The 25,008-nt window shown below is 47.5% G+C and overlaps 1 protein-coding gene across 2 annotated transcripts in view; it reads right to left on the bottom strand.

Annotated features, from left to right (window-relative positions):
• Nucleotides 1-24,427, bottom strand: part of UBTD2 (ubiquitin domain containing 2) — a 40,753-nt gene extending 16,326 nt beyond the window's left edge. The window contains exons 1-2 of one of the 2 annotated variants that reach the window (XM_069028738.1): nt 24,340-24,427; nt 900-1,136 (exon numbers count right to left, since the gene is read on the bottom strand). In XM_069028738.1, coding sequence (XP_068884839.1) covers nt 900-1,136; nt 24,340-24,409 — 307 coding nt within the window. In that variant the 5' untranslated portion in view covers nt 24,410-24,427. Of the gene's footprint in view, nt 1-899; nt 1,137-20,851; nt 22,433-24,339 lie in introns of those variants that run through there. The other variant, XM_069028736.1, reaches the window with a different exon arrangement.
• Nucleotides 24,428-25,008: the final 581 nt, after the last annotated feature.

The raw sequence follows: 25,008 nt of genomic DNA, 5'->3' as shown, positions 1-25,008 counted from the left end.
ACAATGCAGCAACTCCCTTAGGTCTGCAAAAATGCAATCTCTGAGTTATTCATCATTTCCATTTATCTGAATGGTGACTTAAAATAATCAGTAACTTCTTGCCAGCCCCCTCTCACTGTATTTCTATTAGGAATATGGGGGAATGATTAATTTCAGAGTTGTGGAGTGAGGGAAATAATAGCTTGAAAAAAAAAAAAAACCCCACCCAGCAGAATTCTGAGTAACGAAACAAAGGGGAAAGTACCCGAAATAAGAGCTTGCAGTTTATCTCACACAGGATCTAACAGCAGACTGCCAGCCCCAAATTTTTGGGAAATTTTTCCAAACTCTTCAGAAGAGAAACTTTAAAAAATCCCCAACAGTTCAAGTGCCAAAGAAACCCATAAAATCAAGAGGGGAAAAATAATCTACTTCCTTATAAAGAGAAGCTGGAAAAAAAGTTATGAAAATCGTGCCTTGGAGCATCCAGGTGTTCCAAGAGATTACAGCAAGTCCCAGGAGCTGCCTGTATTCCCCACGGACCAGATCATCCATTCCAACTGCAGGAACTCTAAAAAAATGTGGATGTGGCACTTGGGGACAAGGTTTAGTGCTGAACCTGGTGGTGGTGATGGGCAGGTGGCTGGACTTGATGATCTGTTAGGTCTTTCCCAACCTTAATGATTCCATGATCCTAAGATTCCAAAATAAAATAAAAGGAAGTGAGCAATAAAAAAAAAAAAAAAGCAGATTTTCTTGGTCCCTCTCTAAGTGCTTGGAAACTCCAACCAGGAACACACCCCCACTGAAACCCAGACATTTTAAACCATTCCATCCACTGATTTTTTTGGGGGTAGAAACATCATTATTTCAACCTGTTCCCCCTTCTGGAAGGCCACGTCCTCCCGAGCTGCACCTACCATGTGGTAGTGTTATGTTTGCACCATCAATGATTGCTTGTGCCAGTTCGTGGTCGTTGCTCTCGAAGGCGTGGGCAGCAGCCTTGAGGGCATCCCAAATCTCCTTGCGGCCCTCGAAGGCCGGGGCTGTGTCCCAAAACTCATCCCTCTTACTGCGGAGCTGCCCGTCCGTCATGGGGTAATCGCTCTTCCATTTGGGCTTCTCCTTCTTCAGCGGTTGGTTACGACCGAGAGCCACTGTGGGGGAGAAAGGGAAAGGGGAATTCATCGAAAGAACAGCACAAAATCAGCTTTTGGTTCTTTTGTTTGGGATTTACAGAGCTCAGTTTGCTCCCAGGCAATCCTCGTCGGTGTTGTTGGTCGTAGTCTCCCAAGTGATGCAGCAAGAGGGGCATTATTTATATAATGCTCGTTCAGATTTTCATTTATGAAGAGAATTATGTTTTCACCAGTTTCTTGTATGGTCAAAACCAGACTCAGAGTCTCCTCAATCTTCCCAAGAGGTCAAACCACCTTGGAGCTTAGGAGAAGGGAGGTGATGTGGATGTGGGCCATGCAATTGTCCTTTGTTACTTTTAATTAGGATCTGACCTTGGTTTTGTGCACATGTATCCTCCTGCTTGCTGATTTCCCATGGAAATCCAGGAATCCATCAGGGTTTAAACAGAATTTATCTCCTCCTCAATAAACACAAACCTATTTGTTTTGCTTTATCTACAGCTATTTTTGTTTGAAGGTATTATTTTACTTGAAGGTAATCACACAGGTATAAAGTTGATAGATTAAAACTCCCTGCTCACTTCCCCATCAGTGCCTGGTGTTGGAGCAAGAGATCCCAAGTTCACAGAGGTTTTAAGGAGACCAAAAACGCACAGGAGGTTAAGCCACACACCCAAATAAGGTTTAACCTTATTCAATCTGACCCCATATGACCAAAGAATTACCTCCTTCCTTTGATAACTCAGGATGGCAGAGTCTGTGAACCTGGGGTGTAAGTCATGGAAAAGAGGATTTTGAAAAGAATTCCTGCTAGTGAGGTGACATTGCCACCTATGCACAAGAATGAGCTTTCTTTAGATTAAAAAACATCAGAGAATGCTTTGGGTTGGAAGGAACCTTAAAGTCCATCCAGTGCCACCCCCTGCCACGGGCACCTTCCACTCTCCCAGGGTGCTCCCAGCCCCATCCAACCTTGGACACTGCCAGGGATGGGACCACACAGCCAAGAATTTCTCCCTCATACCCAATCTAAACCTATTCCCTGTCAGTGTGAAGCCATTCCCCCTTGCCCTGGCACTCCAAGCCCTTATAAAAAGTCTCTCTCCAGCTTTCCTGCGGCTCCTTCAGGCACTGCAAGTCCACACTGAGGTCACCCCAAAGCTTCTCCTCTCCAGGCTGAACAATCCCAGCTCTCCCAGCCTTTCCTCCATCCCTCCAATCCTGGTGGCCTCCTCTGGAGGATTTGCACAGAAACAAAGTCAGCTCCTAATTAAAAGTAGCAAATGACAATTGCATGGCCCACATCCACCGACCCCAGCTGTCCCTCCAAATCCCACGCAGAACCCAACAATAATAAACTTCTGAATCCTTTCAAGTGACCACAAACATTTATTGCTTTTTGTTTCCACGGGATTGCTTCCATTTGCTTTTCAAAGCAGTGCTGACCGTTTAGCAGATTTCAGAGCAGCAAACCCCAGTGTTTACAAAACACCAAGTTTCCTGGCAGAGCCCAGCCTTTCCCAGTCCAAGGCCCAGCTGAGCACACGCAGCCTGGGAGATGCTGCTGGGGCAGCCTCAGACAGTGGGGAGGAAGGCAGCCCTGCACCCATTAAACACTGGATATTCTGAAATTGCAAAAACATATGGGGGAAAACACTCCAGCAAGGAATTGTTTCCTTATTACGGCTTAGCAGCCAGAGCATGAAATCTTCAGCCAGACACAACAGGACACTCTTACGAAATTTGGGTCAGTGGGCATCTTTCTTGCCATTCCACTTTAGCTCACATCTGTTTGCACGTGCACTCAGTGAATGCTGGTTTCTCCCACAGGGCCCTCTCCTTGTCCCCAAACATGAATTATGGAAGCAGGTTAAAGGCACTTCCCGCAGCCCCACTGCAAATCCAACAGCCCATTCCTCTCCCTGCTTCCCACTGTGCCCAAGACAGCACTCAGATTTATTGCTCCTCACTCCACAAGAGGCACAGATCCTCACAGCCTTCAAGAACTCCTCCCTGGAGATCCCATCCTTCCTACACAGACAGCAGTGATGATAAACCCGGTGATAAATTCTTTTTTTTCCTCAAGCTGGAAGGAAGGGTGGTGGAATAAAGTGGCTCTAGAAATGGCTCAAAAGCCAAATCCACTCTACCAAGCCATCCATCCCAGTACTAAGCCTTTAAACACGACGTGGCTTCAGCACAAGCCAGTATTTAAAAAGGTCTTTGGCGTGTTTATCGTTTATTAGAAGTGCTTCAAGGATCCCCAAAAAGCTTTATGCCTTCCCTGAAGAAATATTCCTCTCTTTAGCTGTGTGGATAGATGGGGCAGAAAGGATGCAAGAAACTTGGGACATGTAAAAAAAATCATATGTAAAAGGGCCCAAATATTTCTCTTTCCAGGCCATGTTTTAGTCACCAAAGCAAAACGTGAGAATTTCTACAACCAAACTTTTGGACCACATCAAAGGACTTTCCCTTTTCTGTTAACAAGGCTGATAAAGAAACAAACATCAACAGTCGGAACCACTTAAAAGTATTTACAGTGTCAGTTTTCTATTCCTCACTTTGGAAGGAAATTAGAGCTCAAAAGGAAACGTTGACTTCATTTAAGACCATACACAAGAGGCACCACCAGTTTGCAAGATCCAGAAGAGAAAGCAGCGTCCCCATTAATTTTTCATCTTACATCACTTCGACATGAGTAAGAAATTATTAATACCCTGCTCAAAAGCAGGAATTGTTTTCTAAATGCCAAGAAAGCACGTTCTCTCTGAAGCAATTCTCAAAGTCATCATCTCAGCAGAGGGCAATGGTTGGTATTTTTGGCAAGGGATTTATTTAGAAGGGAGTGTGGAAATCAGTGCCAGTCTACTTTTCAAGAAGTAAAAGATCAGCAGCGACGCTGCACAATAAGTTAGGTTGTTGTTCCAACAGTTCAGGCGTGCAGGTGGTGCTGTGCACGGCAAAGAGGGGTAAGAAATTCACAGAATTGAGGCTGGAAAAGTCCCCCCAGCCCATCGAGTCCAAGTTGTGCCCAATCCCCACCTTGTCCCCAGCCCAGAGCTCTGAGTGCCACCTCCAGGAATTCCTTGGACACCTCCAGGGGTGGGCACTCCAAACCTCCCCGAGCAGCCCCTGCCAATGTCTGCTTGAAAAGGTGATGATGGATCACACATTGGACAGAAGCTCTTGGGGTTCTTTTCCAATCTTAATGATTATGTTTAACACCTCAGAGTGACCCCAAACCAGTGGCACACAAGCCATGGGCTGCTCCTGTGCCATCTGTAGGATTTAGCAGCCTAACCTGCTTCCCTTCACAGGCAGAGTGCTACCCTGGGATCCTTGAGGCAGCTACTCCTGTCTGCTCCACTGAACTCCTGGCAATCTACAAAGCCTTCTTTTTCAGAAGGAAAAATGTATTTCTCCAATCCTTGCAGACTGTTTTATAACCTGAATTGTAAATGTATTTCCCTTCCCTGCAGCTTCCCATCAAAGCAATGAATCTGTAAGGTTATCTGTGCTCCTTTTGAGTGAGCTTATGCAGATAAACCCAGATATTTAAATCAGTTTCTTAACAGAATGTCAAAAAATGTCTATGTGGAAGTTCTTTTGAACAGCTGGTGTGTTTGTTACATCGCTATCACTGTGGATATCACTGTGGATATCACTGGTGCCTCTTCCGAGGGCGACCAGATGAGCAGGAGCAGCTGCTACCACAGGATTCTGGTATTAAAAACCAATATCCAGCTAAACAATCCATAATTCCTAATTTATACACCCCTGAACTACAGCACTCCATCATCAAACTGGGAATATTTCAGCCTCAAAGAGTTTTCTGTCAAATCAAACACCACAAAGCTCAGCCATGGCACAGCTCAGAGCTCCAGAGAAGGGCAAGATCTCTGCTTCAGGTGTGACCTGGATCTTCCTCCTCCCCAGTTTCTGCCCTGCCAGGTAACCCTGTATGAGACCCCACACCTGGAACATCCCTGAAGCAGCTGAGCTAAAATCCTAATTATTTGTGGAAACACCTCTGCTGTCATCAGCCTTACGTGAGCTTTTCCCTCCCACCCCATTCCTTCAAACATCTTTCACCTATTTCTAAAAATAAAAGTTAGGATGTAAATTTGGCTGTTCAATCCCTGCAAGTGCTCCACAGCAAATTCCTTCCTTTCCCTTGGAAACACAAGCATATGTTGCTTGCAGCATTAGTCCTTTACAGCTTTTGTAAAAAGCAAGGAAACCAGCCCAATCTGGTGGTGGAAAAATTTCCAGGCACGCAGAACCCACCCAGGGCATGGAAAACCCACAAGGAGACACCTGGACTGGACATGGTCCACTTTAGGCTGTTGATCTCCAAGGATTCAGCAGCAGCTGCATCCTGGAATTACAAGAACAGGGCCTGGCTGTGCTTCCAAATCCCTGCAGATTTGTGGGAAGATGGACACACAACCGGAAAGTACCAGGGAGGGGCACTCCATCAGTGGGACATGAGTTAAGAGCAGATACAGGCAAATATTCCCAGACCAAAATGGGGAAATGTTGTAACAGGACAATCTGGCAAGACCTGATAATATTTTCTTTCTTTTCTTTGTCTTGATTAAGAAAATATCCAAGAGATGAAGCCAACTGCTTAAGTGGTGAGAGCTGGAAAAGATCTGGAGTGACCTGTGAGGAAAGGAGCAGGAATGCCTAAGAGAAGGATAAAAATCACCACGACAGTCTCTTGAATGGGAATGACACGTTCAGGACCTGCTGTCAGTGCAAAAGATGGGATTTGAGGGCTGTCCATGGGAAGAGGACAGAAATGATGAACTGTGAAGGGAACAACACAGTCCAAGAGCTGCAGAGGCCAGGGAGGAGAACCCAGGTCCTGTTTGGTTTGAAGCACTCACAGCCCCAGCAGTAGAAGGGATATCCACCCAGGGAGACACAGCTGGAGAAACCTCGGGAACAACCTAAAGCCAGCCAGGAGAAGTTAAGGAAATGTTTTACAAACTGAACCAATGATCAAAACTATTTTCTTTACCAGATTGCCTCCCCGTTGAGGCTCAGCTCCTACCAAAGTATTTTTCTATGATAAATGAAATGCAAATAACAGTTTACTACCTATAAAATTTCTATTAGTAATAGTCCCAAGGGCTCCCCTCCCCACAGTCACTGAGCAGTTCTCTGCTTCATCAAATGAGTCCCCTTTTAAATCCATTTTGCTCCAATTTCCTCATAAGGTGTCTTGCAATTTGGTATCAGTATCACACAGCTCACCCTAAACGTTTTCTTTGCTTCATTCTCCGGTGTAATCCTGAATTACAATGGTGCTTGGAAGAGCCAGGACAAAGGAAAAGTGCAGAAAACCAGGGAAAACAGGGAGGGAGAAAGGGAAAATTCATTGCATTTAAGTAGCAGACAATTTGAATTACATTAAACAGCATAGGCTTACACAATTTAAATTACATTAAGTAGCACAACAACAGGAAAATGGCAGAATTTTATCTGTTTATTGCTAATTTTCAGCAATTTTATTCTTAAGGTGGTCGCATTTTTCCAAGGCAAGAAGAGGATTTTGGAAAGCAGGTGGAACTAGACAGTGGTAAAGACTTAAAAATGAAGTATTAGGACAATTAAGGCTTTCCTAACAAGGAAATAAATGAACATTTCAGGGAGCCTGTGTGAGCTTTCCAAATGCTGTGTGTAGATAAATACAGATAGACAGATATAAAGATAATGCTTGAAACTGAGTTTGATGGACTTCTATGAGACTGCACGGGGTAAAATGAACACTATTTCCCTGGTAGGAATTCAAGTTATACCCTAGAACAGTTGTGTGCTGAAACACCAGGCTACAGACTCAAAGCAGGATTATAAAGGTGTAGGCAAAGGGATTCATTTTGAGCCAAGTAACAAAACTGTGAAGCTTTTCAGAGCAGCAAACCCAGCAGAGACACATCTGCACACAAGAAATAAACCCACCACCCAAGCCCTGGGGCAATTTCCCCTTTCTCCCACCTGAAAGGGGGTGAAGAAAGGAAGAAAATAAACAAAAAATTAAAAAATCAGATGGGGAGGTGAAGAATCAGCAGCAGCACTTACAGGCAGGCTGGTGCTCGTGCCAGACACCATGTGCTGGTGCTAAATGATGGATGTGGTGCCTCTGGGGACAAGGGGGACCATCAATCACTGGTGCCACCCCAGTGCTCCCAGGCTGGCACACAGCGCTGTCCCCCCAGTGCTGCAGGAGGGACGTCACCAAGCACTGCTGAGAGGAGCAGGGAATCCTTCCCTGTTCCTCCAGGCTCTCCTCAACTCTTATCCAACATGAAAAATTGCCCAGAAGAAGCTGCAGGGAGTAAAATGAAAAGTTCCTCTGGTAATTCCAGGCAGCTCTGGACAAGTCCTCCCTGCACAACTTATCCCTGCCTCTGCCTACACATTAAATATTCCCTGCATCAATCCAGAGGCTTCTCAGCATGGGAGATAAAACATGAGAGGATGAGGGTGTATGAATGAGCTGGACAAAGAGAAAAACTGACTAATTACCAGCTGTTACACTGTATTTTACATTTCTCCCATCATTTTCAACAGGAACTGCAAAAGAAATCAGATTTCCGGGCAGCTCATCACTCATCACCCCTCAAAGGAGCCGGCGGTGTTGCAGCAAGAAATAAAAGCTTCAGCTTTTGAAATCTGCTCCCTTGGTGGTATTCCAGATCCAGAGATCCCAGTTCATCCCAGCACAGGCAGGATCTGTTCAGATGACCCCAGCCCTGGTGCCTGCTCTGCACCAGGATATCCTGAACAACACAGGAACTGAAACCAGGTCAGTGCATTCATCTGACATGAGGTGCATTCCCAGCCCAGAGCCAGCTGGCAAGGGGAGAATTTAGACTGGATATTAGGAAGGAATTGTTCTCTGTGAGGGTGGGCAGGCCCTGGCACAGGGTCCCCAGAGCAGCTGTGGCTGCCCCTGGATCCCTGGCAGTGCCCAAGGCCAGGTTGGACATTGGGGCTTGGAGCAGCCTGGGACAGTGGAAGGTGTCCCTGCCCTGAACAAGATGATCTTTAAGGTCCCTTCCAACCCAACCCACTCTGTGTTTCTAGGATTATTATTTACAAAAGCTCTGTGGGTACTCCTGAGTCCTGCCTGCCCACCCAGCCTCCTGCTGGAAGCACAAGCAGACGAGTTCTCAATCATCCTGATTAAGCTCCTGATACAACAGCTCCTCTGGACAGAGAAAAACGTCTCAGGGAGGGAACACCTCAGTCAAGGGGTGACCAGGGATGAGAAAGGAACGCTGCCAGGCAGGGCACAGGCCAGGGGATGCCCATCTGTCTCTGTTATCTCCCAGCACAGGAATCCTGGAGGCCCAAACTGAGCTTCCCCAGGCAGCAGGTCCAACAGCAGGAGCTGGAGAACAGCGCTCAGCGCCAGCCCCAGCCTCCCGGGCTGCAGTGAAGTAGCTCCGGGGGACAGACATTATCAACACAATTACCTGTCAGCGCTGTTTACACTGGAATTTAAACTGCTCCTATCTCTGGCAGATGAATGCTTTCAGCTGGATACAGCCCGGGATAAAGATTTACCCATTCCCAACTCGCAGTGTGCAAGCACCAAGACCTTTAATCTGCACCATCTAGAGCGCATAACTGGGCTCCCTTTTTTAAAAGCTATGACAAGAACCATTAAGGAAGCTGTCAGCAACACGAAAAATATTCTGTTTGAGATAGGCTGCATCAAGTACACGTTTCTTGTGACTTCTGCAAGCAGTGGAGCTTAACTAGAACTCAGCTGAAGCTGAGGGCTTGGCACCAGGGCAGCCCCACACCCAAAGCAAGCGCGACACAGAGCACGGCAGTGGGAAGCTGCACAGAGCTTATCTAAAAGGAAAATAAAACCACCCCAAGTGCTTTCTGAGGAAGAATGCAACTCAACAACTTCACTTTTAAAGTACTAAAAGCCTTCTGTGTCTCGCTGTCCAGTCAGTTAACAGGGGAACTTTAGACACATCAGATAAAAGAGGAAAGGGTGAATTCCCGACTGGACAAGCTGTGCTGGTGCACTGCTGGGACAGGGCACTGCCCACTGCTCCAGGCTCATGTGCAGCATGGATTTAACACCAGGAAACATCCAGTTCGAGCTGCAAATGAGCAGTTCAGGCTCACAAATTCCCTTCCTCCTTGATAATGTTCTCCCTCTGACCCCTGCACAGCAAGCAGCTGCATGAACTGCTAATAAAATGATTTAAAGTTTACTGGGGACTGATATCACAGAATCACTGAGGCTGGAAAAGACCTCCAAGATCACCAAGTCCAACCTGACTAATGTGCACCTTGTCACCAGCCCTGAGCCCAGAGTGCCACCTCCAGACCTTCCTTGGACACCTCCAAGGAAAAGAAGCAGCATCAAAAACCTTCCAATCCCAAGTGCTTCGCCACACACTGACAGGCGAGTTCTGTGTGCTTTGAGCAAGGCCAAGTCGGGGTTTGGCTCAGCAGGGTTTAAAACAAAGCCTGGCTTTATGTTGGCCTGAGCCATGGGAGCGGCGTGGCCACCGCTGGCCTCTGTCACGCAGCCACCACAAATTCTGAGCCGGGGAAGTGACACAGGGCCATCTGTTGGACATCTGGGCTGCCTTTAACACACCACAAGTGCTTCCAACACCGGCAAAATTTTCGGGGATAAAGAAAATAATCAAAGGCAGCCTTATCTTTCACCCTGCCAGAATGACAAAAAGTATTAGGTTGATGATTTTCTTCAAACCCTGATGAGGTGTGAGCGTGCTGAAAGCCAGCCAGGACACCCTGCTCAGCAGGCCCTTGTGCTGAGCGTGTTTAAACATGGGGCTGAACCTTCTGGATGATGCCACCAGGGAATTCACTTTATCACAAGTAAACCCAGACTTCACAAAGTCATTGGATGGTTTGGGTTTGAAAGGATCTTAAAGCTCATCCCGTTCCACCCTGTGCCATGGGCAGGGACACCTTCCACAACCCCAGGGTGTTCCAAGCCCCAACCTTGGACACTTCCAGGGATGGGGCAGCCACAGCTTCTCTGGGAAATCCATTCCAGGGCCTCCCCACCCTCCCAGGGAACAATTCCTTCCCAATATCCCATCTAACCCTGCCCTCTGGCAGTGGGAAGCCATTCCCTGTAGCCTGTCACTCCATGCTCTTGTAAAATTCCCTCTTCATCCTTCTCTGGTTTTTCCCTCAAGTAAATCTGCTCAGGAGGAGGAGCTCAGGAGCCAGCAGAGTTTTCAGGTCCCATCTCAGCACAGCGTTCATCTGGCTTTGCTGCATGAAACCCTTCCAGCAAGCCCTGAAATCTGGGTAATTCAAGGTGGAATGCACAGGACAGATGGCCAACTCCATGTTCCCAAGGACTATCTGGCTGGACATGCCACGCTTGCCATGTCACTCCTGCCAGCACAGCAGTCACAAATTCCAGGAGGGAAGGAACAAAAACAAAGCCTCCAAGTTGGAGACTGCTTTTGCAATGACCAACGATTAAATTAGCTTAGTTAAAGGATCTAACACCATGTCTTGAATTTATTCCAGTGTCACAGTTATTGGCAGGGATAAAGTTTCACATGAGCCAATTAACTAAATGCACTATTACTGTATCTCAGCTGCTTAAGCTCATCAGTTAATTAAGAGCTCAGTGTAAGCTGAAAATAGGAATCTTACCTGTCACACATCCCAAACATACATTATCTTAATGATTTAATTTTACACTTCCATATTGCGTTCCTCAGGTGCCTGAGGAAAACTGAAAGGCAATTACTTGGTTTAAAGAGAAGTGAAAGTGAAAGTCACATAAACAGATTTATTCTAAGAAATTGGATTTCTCACAATACTTGCTGCTTTATTCAGCCCTATTTTACAGGGTAGATTTTCATGGTAAAGTTAACATTTCACATTCGGTTTTGAAACTCAACTCCTCTGTGTTCTCCTGGACAGTCATCCCCTAAGAAACTCCAGCACTCACAGCTGGATAAAGCTCAGCAGCTGGAATTTGGGTTAGGAACGCGACCAACCTCTTGGCCATAAGGAATTCCTACCCTCCAAGTACATATTTTGTTAAGAAATCCATATTTATCCCAGAGTTTGACACAAGTAATAACCGATAAGGACATCAGTGGATTGCTCAGACAATTAGAAAGCAATCTAAGCTAAAATGAAAAATGTCCAAGCCTTTGTTGCAGCTTGTATAAATATCTGAATGTCTGGTACATCCAGGGGAAAAAAAAACCCCAAACCAACCCAATCCTGTAAATGGGAGCACTGAACAAAGCAACCTTAAAACTCCATCCTTTCAAGGCCTTTTTATCCCCCTGTGGATGTACTTGGGGAAAAAATAGCCCTGTTACAGTCTCTGGTCAAGGATTATTGATGTAATCAGAGAATGGTTTGGGTTGGAAGGGAACTTGAGGGACATCCAGTGCCACCCCCTGCTGCAAGCAAGGACACTGCCACTACCCCAGGTTGCTCCAAGCTCCATCCATCCTGGCCTTGGACACTGCCAGGCAGTCAGGGGCAGCCACAGCTTCTCTGGGCCAGTGAATCCAACCCTAAGCTCTTAAAATCCCCCAAATTGGGAACATAATCAAGACCTCCTCCTCCCAGCAATGCTGAGCACAGACAGCAACTTCTGCTGCTCTCGGTGAGATGGAAGGACCTTGGAAGAAGCACAGGAAACTGCCCTCTTCATTTAAATTGCTGAAATGAAACGAGATTAAAGCAGCCAGAGCCTTTCCACCTTTAGCAAATTAATCTGATCTCTTTCAGAAGTCCCTGAGCACACGAGGCTTTAGCTCTATTAATGGCCTGAGCGATGCTTGCTCAGTGTTTCCAACACACAACAGCCCTTAAGTAACTTCCTTTCCAAGGCAGGGATCACAGAATTTGACTGAAAACACATTTAATTCTCCACAACTCGGGGCAGGCTCAAAACTGGCAGCACCACGATGATGCTGGCAATGCTCTCAGTTGTGACATATCCAGCAAGAGCTGGAGCAGCTCTTGGCCATGGGCTGTGCTTATCCTTTCTAAAAAGGTCCTCACCATAATGCTCAAGGAGTTTATTTCTCCTGTGTTATCCATTCCAAAGCAAGAGCAGAGCTCTTTGTCAGGCCAGATGCACTTTTCCTACTTTTACTCATATTTTAAGACATAATTAATGTAACAGCAGATTAAATAAGTGTGTGAAGATACTGGACTTGAAAGCTCTGCTACAAAAGTTCTGAGTTCAAGCAGAACTCTCCACTGTTAGAGCCTCTTCTCACCCCTGCTCCCCTTTCTGCAAGGGAAAGTAGCTTCCAACTGAAGGATGAGAAGTTTGACTGGTCATGAGAATTATTAAAAAGAGATTCTTATTTCAGGCATCTGAAAACAAGAGCCTCCCTCTCCCATGGCTTTTCAGGGCAGGTATGATGATTTTGTTTAGGTAAAGGAACTCCTGAAAGCGTTGGGGAAATAAAACCCCAGACATGGAAACCTGCTGATTGAACTGCAGCAGTTAAAAGAATTCATAAGAATGGCTGGATGCAAGTCCATGGCAAATTCACTAATTACTGTGCTCTAATGAGCAAAGCATGCCCAGGAAGTGCTGATTCCACAGCTCTGAACAAAGGCACCTCAAAGCCCAGCCCAGCAGAACTGGGGCCACATTTCAGACCTGGGTAAAAGCTGAGGATGAGCAGGACAAAAATGCACTAAAAAATGTTCCCATGTGAGGAGCATCCACACAGCTCCCCCATTAGTATCATCAAAACTGCCTTTAACACACAATAGTCCCTGCTGAAATATCTTGATAGGAAATGTTCTGTGAGAAAAAAGGCTCCTCATTTATTAACCTTCAACATAAACCAAAAAAGTTGGAAAGTTTCAAAACACAGGAAAAGAAATGGTGCAGATCCCTAAACCTGAATTGCATGGCAAGAGTTCCCTCAGCTGGAAAAAAATCCCCTGATTAATTCATAATAACGAAATGAGACATGTGAAAGGAGGAAGGGTGAATGCAGTGAGCAGAGAGAAATGCACTTCATCAATGGAAGATGCATTCAGCCTGGAAATTTGGCAGGCAGAGCAATCAGATAGCGACAGAATCCTTGAGTAGGCAAACCTGGAAAGAGTTTCAAGACAAGATTAGATCAGTTGGTGGAATTTCTAAGCCTGAATATTCTGTTTGACACAGCACTGAAGCAGAGATACAGAAACCTTTGCCGTCCTGGACTTTGCAGAACTTTGTTTGAAGCTGAACTGTCACTAATTAAGAAAACAGATTTTTAACAGGCTTGATTATCAGATCAGGATCTCAGCATCCCTCTGGACAGAGCTGCCAAGAGATGTTAAAGCAGGACACTGGCAGGAACCAAAATGCTTCCTCCCCCACCCCCAAACATCTACAATATTTTCCTAACTAATGTGAGCTCAATGCAAATGATTAACTCTTGGTAATAAGCTTCCCACCACAATAAGATAAAATGCTAATGTTGTTCCTTCCCCCCTCCTGCAGCACACCAATCATCAGAAAAAACATGATCAGAGTCAGAAAGAATTGCAGTTGCATTCCTAAGATAAAACACCTTCTTTGGGATGGATAAAGCAGGAAAAATTAATTTCATAAAGGAACCCAAAGCAATATTGTGAAGAAGTTGTGGTAAGCACCAATTTAAGTAAGGTTACTTAAAAATTCTTGAGGAAAAGTTGCTCCCTGAGAACTGATCGTGACTGATCCCGGGATGGATGAAGGCTGGGAATGGGGAGTGGCTAGAGCCCACCCACTGCTGCCATGTTAAGGATAAAAAAGAGAAATTTGGGTTCCTGTTTAAGTGGGTGACTGTGTTTTCCCCACTGCTGGGCACCAACACTCCACAAACCAGCAGATTATTTCAATTTTCAAGCTGCCAGAGTGATAATTTAATCAAAAGCCGTGACTTCTCCTCCTCACCTTAATCCTAATTCCTACATCACCAATATTTTGGAGACTTAGAAAGGGCACAAAACTTCCCAGGGAGACAAAGCACACACAGCCCTTGAGATTCACCTCTAACAACAGCCATGAAGAACCTGTTACATTTTCTAAAGGTTTGTGTAGGAGAAAAAAATGATACCCCAACTACAGTTCAAGTGTTTTCAGAGGTTTACAGGAAAATAATCTCTGCCTACACTGCTTTAGAAAGTTTCTATTATGAGGTAGAGCTCAAGAATGAAAAGATTATTTACAACTAAAGGATTTTTATTCTGGTACTGCCTTGTAACACCAAACCACAACAGCCACGCTCACTTGTTCTGACAATGCTGCTGCTCCTTTTTTATTCCCAGACGCCAAACTAAAATCATGTATTCCCTGTTCTACTTTGCAGGAGTTTCAGATAAAGCCCAAACTCGTGCCTGTAGTACTTTTGGAGCTATTTTAGTGCTGTATTATCAACAGAGCAGCTGGATGCACACAAGGAATGTGATTTTTGGGGATGCACTAAGGTAGTGATGGGATTTTGCTGTAACATCCATGCTGGGCCATCCAATGTGTGCCTGACTGGAAGTGTGTGACTTCAGTCAAGCAATAATCATGTGGTTTTCTGGTGAAATTCGAGCTTTTTTGGCACCAGGACTACTTTTAGATCTGGCTAAACACACAATGGAGATCCGTGGATGTGAAAAACACAAACGTGTGCGAGAACTCATCTCAAATGAGCATTTAAACCTGTCTCAGGATAATATCCAATATTGATCAGCACTTCACAGAAGGTATTTTTGTTCTAGAAGCAGTTGTATTTATAGCAACCCATGTGCTTTCAACGAACTTCTGTGGGCACAGAGCAAAAAAACAAAATAAAATCACACACACAAAAAAATCAGTCTGCTACGTGTTCCACTGAGCCAAGCCATCAACATGCAACTCACGAGTGAAATCCAACTCTTAAAAAACATAAAGCTTAAATAGCTCTGTGACAGCTTTCTTCTCCTTCAGCCCTCTGAGAGCTCCCCCTCAGCTGGGACCTGTGATTTCCCACCCGTTTCATGAGCAGGTTTGCTCACTCCAGGCACTGCGAGGATGGAAATGCCCAGGGAAAGGGAGACCTTGGCTCACCCTCAGCCAGCGGGGCACTGGCATCACATCCCAGGCAAATCTGGGAATGCTGCTCCTTGGAAGTGGGAAGCACTGGAGAGCTGAGCTTCAGCTGAACGTGTTTGACTCCTGCTGCCACCAAATGCATTCTCCTTGGGAATACATCCAGCCAGGGAAACTGCATCCAACCTTTGGATAACCATCGTGCTTTCCAAGCTACGCCACACTCTGCTTCCCAAAAACACTTCCCAACTGCTCCTTCCCGTCTCTTCTCACCCTGGGGAGTGGCAACAAGCTGGGAGCAGCCAAAGCTGTGCTGGGTAGGAATGGGATTTGTACCTGTACTAAAAAAATATCTAAAATATGTTTGCATGTTCAAAGATTTGAGTGTCCCTTCCCAGTTGGAGCATGTCCCCTCTGAGGGACAGGGACGCAGAGCAATGGCTCAGAGAGGCTCAGGAGCATTTGAAAGCTCACTATTCTGCATTAAAGACACTCTTCTGCCATCCCCAGCTTCTGTGTGCACCAGAGAGGGAGAAAAACACATCCAAACCCACTCTGAAGGCACGAATCCAGCATGTGTGACACAGGCAGCGCTTGGTGACAGCTCTTCCAGGAAACGCTTTGTGCAGTCAGTGCATGGGAATTAGCAATTTTTCCTGAAATCATTTCCCTTTTCTCCAGCCAGCCATTATCCTGTGCTTGCTGATGCTCTGCTGCAGGCTCAGGTGCTCCCACAGCAGCGTGGGGCCAAAGAAAACAACTGATGGAGAGGAGAAAATGGCATTTGGCAGCTGCAGGTGCCCTCTGCTATTTTGTAGGTGCTCTTTTACAAAGAGACTGTATTTACCCACACAGGCAGGAAATCACAGGAGATGAGAGTTCTGTGGCAGGGAAACAAAGCAACAAAGTAAATGCCACGGAGAGATTCTTCTGCTGAATCCACCGTGCCCTTCATCACAGCATGGGAGCAGACATGGAGCTTCACGGCTGAATTTTAAAAATAGAAAGGTAACAAGCTTCCCATCCCAAAGTGCTGTGCTCTGCTTCCGATGCCATTTCAGGCCCTGGGAGTGCTCTCAAAGAGCACACAGCTCCTCTGGGAAAAGGTGAAAACTGCCTTCCTCCATAATCTGTTGTCTGAACTAAGAGAATTATTTATAGTTGCTACATTTATTATACATTATTATAAACTGGAAGCTGTTACGAGCTATAAAATGTTTATCATTTCAGGGGGATGAAAAGTAACCTATTTATAGAAAAGTGCTGGTAATGTTAGGCTGAATTTATATGTTTTAAGAGTGAACTTTCCCTGTTAAACATGTGCAGAGATACCATGCAATCCTTGGCTGTGTGTGATACATTTTCCCATTTCAGCCTCTCATTTTTTCCCCCTGGGCACTACCTGTCCTTGCTGCAAACGACTGAAGCATTTTTCACTACCATTTGTGAAGTGCCTCTGCTTTCATGTTGGAGAATGTGGGGGAAAACCACATGACAGATCATGCAGAAACTCCCCAAATCCCCTCCCTTCCACCTAATCTGCAGCACAAGGATGTCTTTATACACACACACACTTCTATAGACACACATATAAAATCCTCCAGCACGTCTGAGATTCTCCAGAAGCGAAAAATCAGCGCTTCAGAACTGTGCCCATCTCCTCCCACAAATGGCTTTCAAGCAGGGCTTTGAATCTTCCTTTCTAAATCCTGTTCACTGAGGAGAGGGGGAGATGGGAAGGGAAAAGGACACTGAGAAAAGGCTGAAGGGAGGAGCTGCTAAAACTGCTCTAATCCACAGTCCCAGCAGCAAGGATCCCCAGAAGTATTTCTGCTTTTAGGAAGGACAATTTCCAAATGTTTTCCATGAGGCCTGAGAGGTCAACTGGATGTGGAGCAGCTCCTGCAAATTGATAGCATCCCATAATTGCTCCTGCATTTATTACCTGCCCAGTCTGCAGTGCCCTTGCATTTCCCAGTGCTGGGAAGTCTCAGGAAGAGACTGATGGCGTTTTAAATATTTAAGGTAGTCTAAGAAACTTCAGCCTCATTCAGCATTTAAGAGAGTTTTTAATTTACTCCTAAGGTGGGAACCAGAACAAAAACACTTTATGCAGTTTGCTGTGCCCAATCTTTTGTCCAGCTCTCATTTGCATTAAACTGAGTGTGCCAGGGTCAGCACAAGGCAGCAAATGCAAAATTCAGGTTCCAGCTGAACCTTAACTAAACCACAAGAGGCATTTTCCCTGCACACAGGTCAAACAGAGCAGTACCAGCTGATACCCTGTGCTTAGAGGTGTTTTCCACATCCAGTGCCATGAGCATTCCTGCTCCTTTGGGATGCAGCCCTGCAGGATGCTTTGGATCCATCACCTCTTCTGAGACAGACAACTCAAGCCTGAAACACTGAATTACACTGCAAACACAATCCCCACGTGAGGGGAAACCTTTTTGTTTTCTGAAAAAGCAAGAAAACAAACTAACCAACCAAAAAAAAAATCCCTAACAAAACTGACACTTCATTTACTTCCTAAGTTGTGGAACATTTCTGGTTTTTCAACTCTAAATTGCCAGACAACACAGAGGCAGCAGATGAAAATGTAACTGAAAACCTCAGAGTGCAAGAGAAGTCTTTTATTGGACGGTCAGGAACCAGAGTAGTGACTCCAGCTTTTTTACCCCCCCCCCCCAGAACAGGTTACCCTGTGCCTCTCCCTCCTGATTTTGGGTGACTGAACCTCACCACTCATAATGTGACTCTTGCAAAAGAAGCAAAAGTCCTACAGAGCTTCCAGAAAACCCCACAAACCTCCACCCAAAAGCTCCTGCACGTAGGAAAGGTGAAGGTGAACCAAAGCATCCTCCCTGGTTGGGCACCCACACCACCCAGGAGATGCCTCCTGGACACCTCCCTGCTCCATCCTGGCTGCTGGGAGGGACAACTTCCCCCCAGAAATGCTCTTCCCTTCCCCAGACAGGGATGCCAGCAGCTCTGGGAAGGAAAAACCTCCTGGCCACACACCCGGCTGTGCCTCTGCTCAGGGAGCAGCCCATGGAAGGAAAAACAAGCAATTCCCATATTTACTGTCAGAGCAGAAGCTGGGAAAGCCAGGCTGTGGGAGCACTGGGATCTGGCTTCTCCACAGGATAGGACGAATCTTGCACCAGCCACCCACAAAAAGTCATTTGGAATCTGGTGAGAAAGAATTGGGAGGATCAAGAAGCACCCACCAGCCAATACATCACACTTCCCTGTAGAAATGTGGGCAAAATACCCCAAACTTTAAAAAAAATAGGATTAAGAGAAAAAACCCACCTCACATATTTGCATCAAAGGAGGCTGAATTTTAAGGCAGCAAAAGCCAAAGTGGCAAACGGAAAATAATTTGTTTAAATATCTATCAGACATTTATACAGAGTCTAGAAAAATAGACTCTGTATAATTGATGATTATATATGATTGTTACATCAATTGATGATATATATGATATATATGATTGTTACATCACACCCTCAATTACCACAGTCCTGTTTTGCTGATAAAGCAGCAAAAACCCATTTATATTCCCTTCTCAATTATGGTCACTTGGCCACAAGTTTTCCACATATTTATATTCTTTCTTTTTTAGAGGTAACCACAGCAACTAAAGCCAACTTGACCCTTCTTTGTACATGCAAGAAAACTCACAGGAATTTGCAAGACTTAACTGCAAGGCAGATCTGTACTTCAGGGTTCAACTATATTGTAATTTGTGACTCATAAATTATATTATTCAACATTCACATGAAAAATAATAGCTATCATATTACTTGCTGCAATGAGAGAGGATGGCTGCTTTGTAGAGTTTATTCAAACTGGCAACTAATAATATTTCCCATTTATCAGAGATCTCCAAAGCACAATGACTGTTCAATTTATTGTATTTAACATTCAGTGAAGGAGGATGTTGTTGTTTTCAACACTGCAATCCCAAACAGAGAAATTAAAATAAATCACTTCAATCTAGAAGCCAAACAAACAATTACATGGAAGAACCTGCCAAAAAGGAAACCAAACAGCTTCATTTGCCAGCCCTTATTAACAGCAAAAATAACACCTTGTTTCAGTTTCTGAGAGCTCCTTGTTATCACCTGGAAAACAAAACCAAATCTAGAATTTACAAATGAAAAGTGTCACAGCATCAGAACAACATGCCAGCAGATGAATACTTGGGATTGAATTATCAGGGGTTGTCAGCACTAATTCCCAGATCCTAATCATCTCCAGGAGGCTGTGGGTGCCCAGCCCTCAGGAAACAGAGCTATTAAGGGCTACTTTTATTCCAAAGCCCTGATAAAACCCACGTATTTCCCCCACTTTGTGGAAATCACAGACTCGTTTAGATTGGAAAAGACCTTTAGGATCGTTGTTAACCCAGCACTGCCACCTCTGAACCATGACCCCAAGTGCTCCATCTACGCACCCTACAAATACATCAGGGATGGAGCAGGAAGGATTTGGAGCAAGTTTCAGAGCCATGCTAAACTTTTTTCATTATTCCATTAAAAAAACCCCCAACAAAACCAAACCAAACCACACAAAACACCCCACCACCACAGTGGGACCTAACAGCAAAAGGCAGCTCTGATTTATTACTATTTTTGCCAAAAGACATCCAGCCCTGTACTCCAGACCAGCAGGAACTACCTGAAACCCAGAGGTGCCTCCTTCAGATGGCAGTGGGAGCCCAGCCAGGTGCTGTGTGCAGGAAAAACCATCACAGCCTGCACCCAACATCTCCAACCCACCGCAAAATCCCTCTGGGAGCCTCTTTGTGTGCTCCACTACAAAAGGGAGGCACCAAATGCTCTTAAGTGCTCAGTCAGGAGCTGCTTGTTTAACCCCCCCGTGCCAGGCAGGCAGAGCCCCACTGTATTAGTGCCATTGTGAGCAACAAATCTCGCTGCTTAATATGCAAATTCCCCTGGTCAGTCTTGCAGAGCAGCTCCATGAAAGCAGTTATTGTGACTCCCAATTAGCCATGTGACATGCAGCCCCGCACAGCACTTCAAGGAAAATATTTAAGAAACTGTTGTCCAGTTGCTGAGAGCAGAGGTGGAGCACAACATTTGCCTTTCTCCGAGTTAATGAAGCGTCAGCACCGCATCCAACTCCACGGGAGGAATTGATGGTTTGAATAAACTCCCATTCTGGCAGCCCTATTTCCACTTGGCCCTGTTCTCACTGCTGGGTGATGGGGGCAGCAGGAAAGAAGACAAATTTCAAACAGAATCAGCATCTTTGCTCCCAAGGAAGGGCGATAAGAACTGCAGCAGGCAGGCGAGCATCGCGTCAAGGAGAGCTCAGCAGCAATCAGACAGCTGCAGCCAAAAGCCTTAATCTGGAATGACATGTGCTTCCAGACACTGTATTCCCTGCTTCTTCCTCATTCCACACAAGGAACTGTCTCACTGAACTTCACCAGGTAAGACAAAGTAATATGTGACTCCTGAGAGGGGGTCAGAGTCCGCCACGAGAGAATGAACAGGTTCCTCCTTTTCCTTCTCACTGCTCCCCTCAGAAGAGAGGAAACAAATAAACTGAGGAGCTCTCCGGGAAGGACTTGCCTGTGGGGACAGGAGCTGGCACAGCTCTCCTGATTTTGCTCCACTGAACATACCTGATGTACAGGCACGAGGGCAGAGTTTCCCAGCAGATAATTCCAGGCCCAAAGCTCTTCCAAGAACACAAGTGAAGAGGTCACACAGCCTGGAAGTGGCTGGAGAACAGCTGTTTCTTCCCTGTCTCACCATCCTGCAGGAACTCGGTCACCTTTGACAAGGCACAGCTGGAAAAGATGCGGTGCTTGGCTCCTGAAACCTTGGAATTTTAGGTGGGAGACAGCTGAGCTAAAGGGATGAAGTGGGGAAAACCTGTGTCTATAAACCAGTTAATGATCACCTTTTATCCTCCTTTAATAATGAGCCCCCAGTAACTCCCCCAGAACACCCACAATTTGGCTCTGCCGGGCTACAACACATCGAGCATCAAGACAAGAACTTTTCCAGTCTATGCCAAACAACATCCTGGTGAAATGAGAACTTGCCAAAAAGAGCAGTGATAATGAAACAGCTGGTACCAATCTGCAAAGCCCATTTCATTTCCAGCCCAATGGGCAGAGCAGCATCTGTTAAATTCTTGGTGAGGAACCGCCTCCTCCTGCTCCGGGTCAGTGCAAACAGAACCCTGCAATAAGCTGGGCTTGTGATTAGCTCCATCTCACGCAGGCAGACACACCTGAGGATACACAACAGCTCTCCTGACACACACAGGCATCCTGACCTTGAAAAATGCCCAGAGTAAGAGACAAAGGAAGCACACGTGGCCAGGACATGCCGTCAGCTCTGCTGAGCTGCACACGAGTAACGGGAAGTGCTGGCCATGGACAAAAACACTGAGGAGAATACAGGGATGTGACAAACCCTCCTCTCAACTCCAGTAACACAATTGAGCACGATTTTGCCACTCCCCACTGCCCTGCAGTAAATTGAAACTGGGATGAATCAGACTGGAGATCTGGCTCTCACTTTCACCCAGCATCGCACACGGCCGCTGCTGTCTGATCGATCTCTTGAGAGCTCCCAATTCTCCAGGAAACTTTTCCATTCTGGGGAAAAGACAAAGCCTCTCCAAAATAAGTCCATCAGTGGCAAGTCAGAAGCATCACGTTTCTGTTCCAAAACACTTCCCTAGGATTGAGAAATGTTCTGGCCTTGCTCAGTGACAGCAAGCTGAAAGCAAATGTAGCAGGTTAAGTCACAACCCCGGAGCTGAAGGAAATGAGCCTCACTTGGGGAACAGGAAAAAGTCATCTTTCTGCACAGGTCTAGACTCCAAATCGTGTTCACTTGTGCTTCAGCTGGTTCATTGGCTGATGTCTCCAGACAGAAGCTCCCTTGAGAGAGCAAGTCAGGTTTCATGCTTGGCGAGGGCACGTTGGCGGAATTTGTAAAGCTCCGACTCGGCGCAGGCTGCACTTTGACATCTGGGGAGTCACGTTTAGAGAAGACACTCAGAGCTTCTCCCAGCTTAACTTACCCCCCCTTCCTTGCTTGTGGAGAGGCAGGAACAGATCTGTAGCATTACAAAACAGCCTATTGCACACTGGAGCTGATTGTTTAAGACAGTCCTAAGAAGCTCATAATTCAAGTGAAATTTCAGCACTTCTCACTTCAGCGAGACAACCTTAAGGAACATTACCCTGAGAGCATGAATCAACACGAGCCAGCTGACACGAATTTCACATCTCTTACATCTTGAAAGCCCAGCTGCTGTTGTAATGCACAGGCACAATGGGTTATTTAACCCCACAGCAGCAGTGCCATGCCCCGGGAGCACCAGGCAGGGACACAGAAACCCTGGATGGAGCCTGCCCACCTCACACGCTGCTCTGGGGTGTGCAATCTATTTTACAATATCACCCAAACCCTGATAATGTGCTTCTCCTATCTCACTCATTTGATATCACAGGTGAGATAAGAGTGAGGAAATTAAACCGAGGCTATTTCTGTGACATGATCTCACCTCATAACACCTAGCTACCAAAGCACATCTCAGGGCAAGCACCAGTGGAGCTTTTAATGCTATTTTTTTGGTCAACATTTTGGGGTATATGATGATTCCTGCCATTCCTTCTCTCTGACTGGTCCATTCTGCTCAGCACTCTTTTTACTGGTTTGCTTTTACTGGTAAAAGCAGATTTTTACTGGTTGGTAAATCTGCTTAGTACAGATTTATTTCAGGTAACCGACTTCTTCCCTTTTTATGAATAGGGTAAGGAAGACTACTCAAAGCTATACAATTCCATTTAATGACACTAATGTGATTAAATCCACGGGAGGTTGTGGAGCCTCTCTCTCTGGAGACATTCCAAACCCACCTGGATGTGTCCCTGTGTCACCTGCTCTGGATGACCCTGCCTTGGTAGTGGGGTTGGACTGGATGATCTCCAGAGGTCCCTCCCAACCCCAAGTATTCCGGGATTCTGTGAAATCCCACATAGTTCTTAGCAGCTGGAATTCTGGTATTTCCATGAACTCTGTATCTGGCATTAGTCAGCAGATGGTTGGTTCAGATACAACTCCAAGTGCTGCATATTTTAACATTATGGAATAACAGCAGAGTCACTGATAGGAAGAACACCCATCAGCTGGGACATCCGAAATAAAACCAGAGCGGTAAGTAACATTCTGTAAGACACGGGGGAACTCGCAGACCTAGGTCAGAAATTCTCCTGCTGAAATCTGCGGACCCTGCATGTGTGAGCACTACTTGTAAGTCAAGTGTCCTGTTGGTAGGCTGACTTTAAATGACTATAAAACACACACAGCTCAGCTGGAGAACATCAGGGGTCCACAAACCTGAGAGCGTTGAAAAAGCAATCATTTGGGCATTTTAGCTGGAGAAAAACAGGAGGGGAAAGGCTGCTGACACCGCAGCAGTGCTTGCACACCGGCTCTGCTCCCCGAGCCGGGGTGCACTTGCACACGAGGGACAGAGACCACGCTGCTCCAGCATCTCCAGCCGCCGGGAATCGCTCCCTTCGCACGGCTGAGGCTGGAGCAAAGCACCTCTCTCGGCTGAAAAACAAGCCCCGGCCCCGCAGCAGTGCCAGGATCTAAGCGAGCTGAGGAATCATTTTCCGCACACCACAAGGAGCGGAGCCCGAGGAAAACAAACTTCGGGAGCCCCGGGCAGGCCCTTTCCCCAGCCTGGCTTGATTTCAGCAGGGGCCGCGTCTCGGAGCCCTCCAGCACTGCCCAGCGACACAGACCCGACACCGCTCCCCGACACTGCCCAGCGACAGAACCCCGCGGCAGAAGCCCCGGCACAGCCGCCGCCACGCCGGGGCCGCGGGGCTGGGGCGGGGGCTGCGCCCGTGGGGCAGCGCCCGCCGAGCGCCCGCCCGGCCCCGCCGCCCCGGCAAAGTTCGGGCGAATCCGGGGGAGAACCTGAGCGACGAGCCGGGGGATGATCCGGGGCACAGCCGGACGCGGAGCCCCGAGGCCGGCGGCGGCAGCGCGGCTCCCCCGCCCGCCGCAGGCCCCGGCCCGCAGCGCCCGCCCCGGGGTCCCTCCGCGGCCCCCCCGGCCCGGCGCCGCCGCTCACCTCCGGTGCCGTCCGAGTTCTCGTTGAGGCTGCCCGAGGAGTCGTGGTGGGAGCCCACACACCCGCCCATGGGGCCCGCAGACCCGCCGCCGAGCCGCCCCCCGCCCCCCTCCCCTGCACCGAGCTCCGCCGCCGGCCGGGCAGGCGCGATGGCTCCGGAGCCGCCTCCCCGCTCCGCAACACCGCCCCCGGGGCGCGGCCTCGGCCCGCCGCCCGGCCCCGCCCGCGGCCGCGGGACCGCCCCGGCACCGGCACGGGACCGGCACCGGCACCGGCCCCGGCCCGACACCGGGAGCGGCACCGACACCGGCACCGGGACCGCCCCGACACCGGGACCGGCACCGGCACCGACACCGGGACCGACACCGGCACCGGGACCGCCCCGACACCGGCACCGGCACCGGGACCGCCCCGACACCGGCACCGGCCCCGACACGGCACCGGGACCGGCCCGACACCAGCACCGCCACCGGGACCGGCACCGGGACCGGCACCGGGACCGCCCCGCCACCGGCACCGGCGCAGGGACCGACACCGCCACCGGCGCTGGGACCGGCACAGGCACCGGGATGCGGGGCCACCCCCGCGCCCCCATCCCGGGAGGGTCCCCGCGGCCGTGGATGCCGGGCTGTGTTTATTCTCTCCTCACTCTGAGGCTCCCCCCTGCTC

The sequence above is a fragment of the Aphelocoma coerulescens genome, chromosome 13 (assembly GCF_041296385.1).
Source record: "Aphelocoma coerulescens isolate FSJ_1873_10779 chromosome 13, UR_Acoe_1.0, whole genome shotgun sequence".
Classification (NCBI taxonomy): Eukaryota; Metazoa; Chordata; class Aves; order Passeriformes; family Corvidae; genus Aphelocoma; species Aphelocoma coerulescens.
This window is presented reverse-complemented; position numbering and strand designations above follow the sequence as displayed.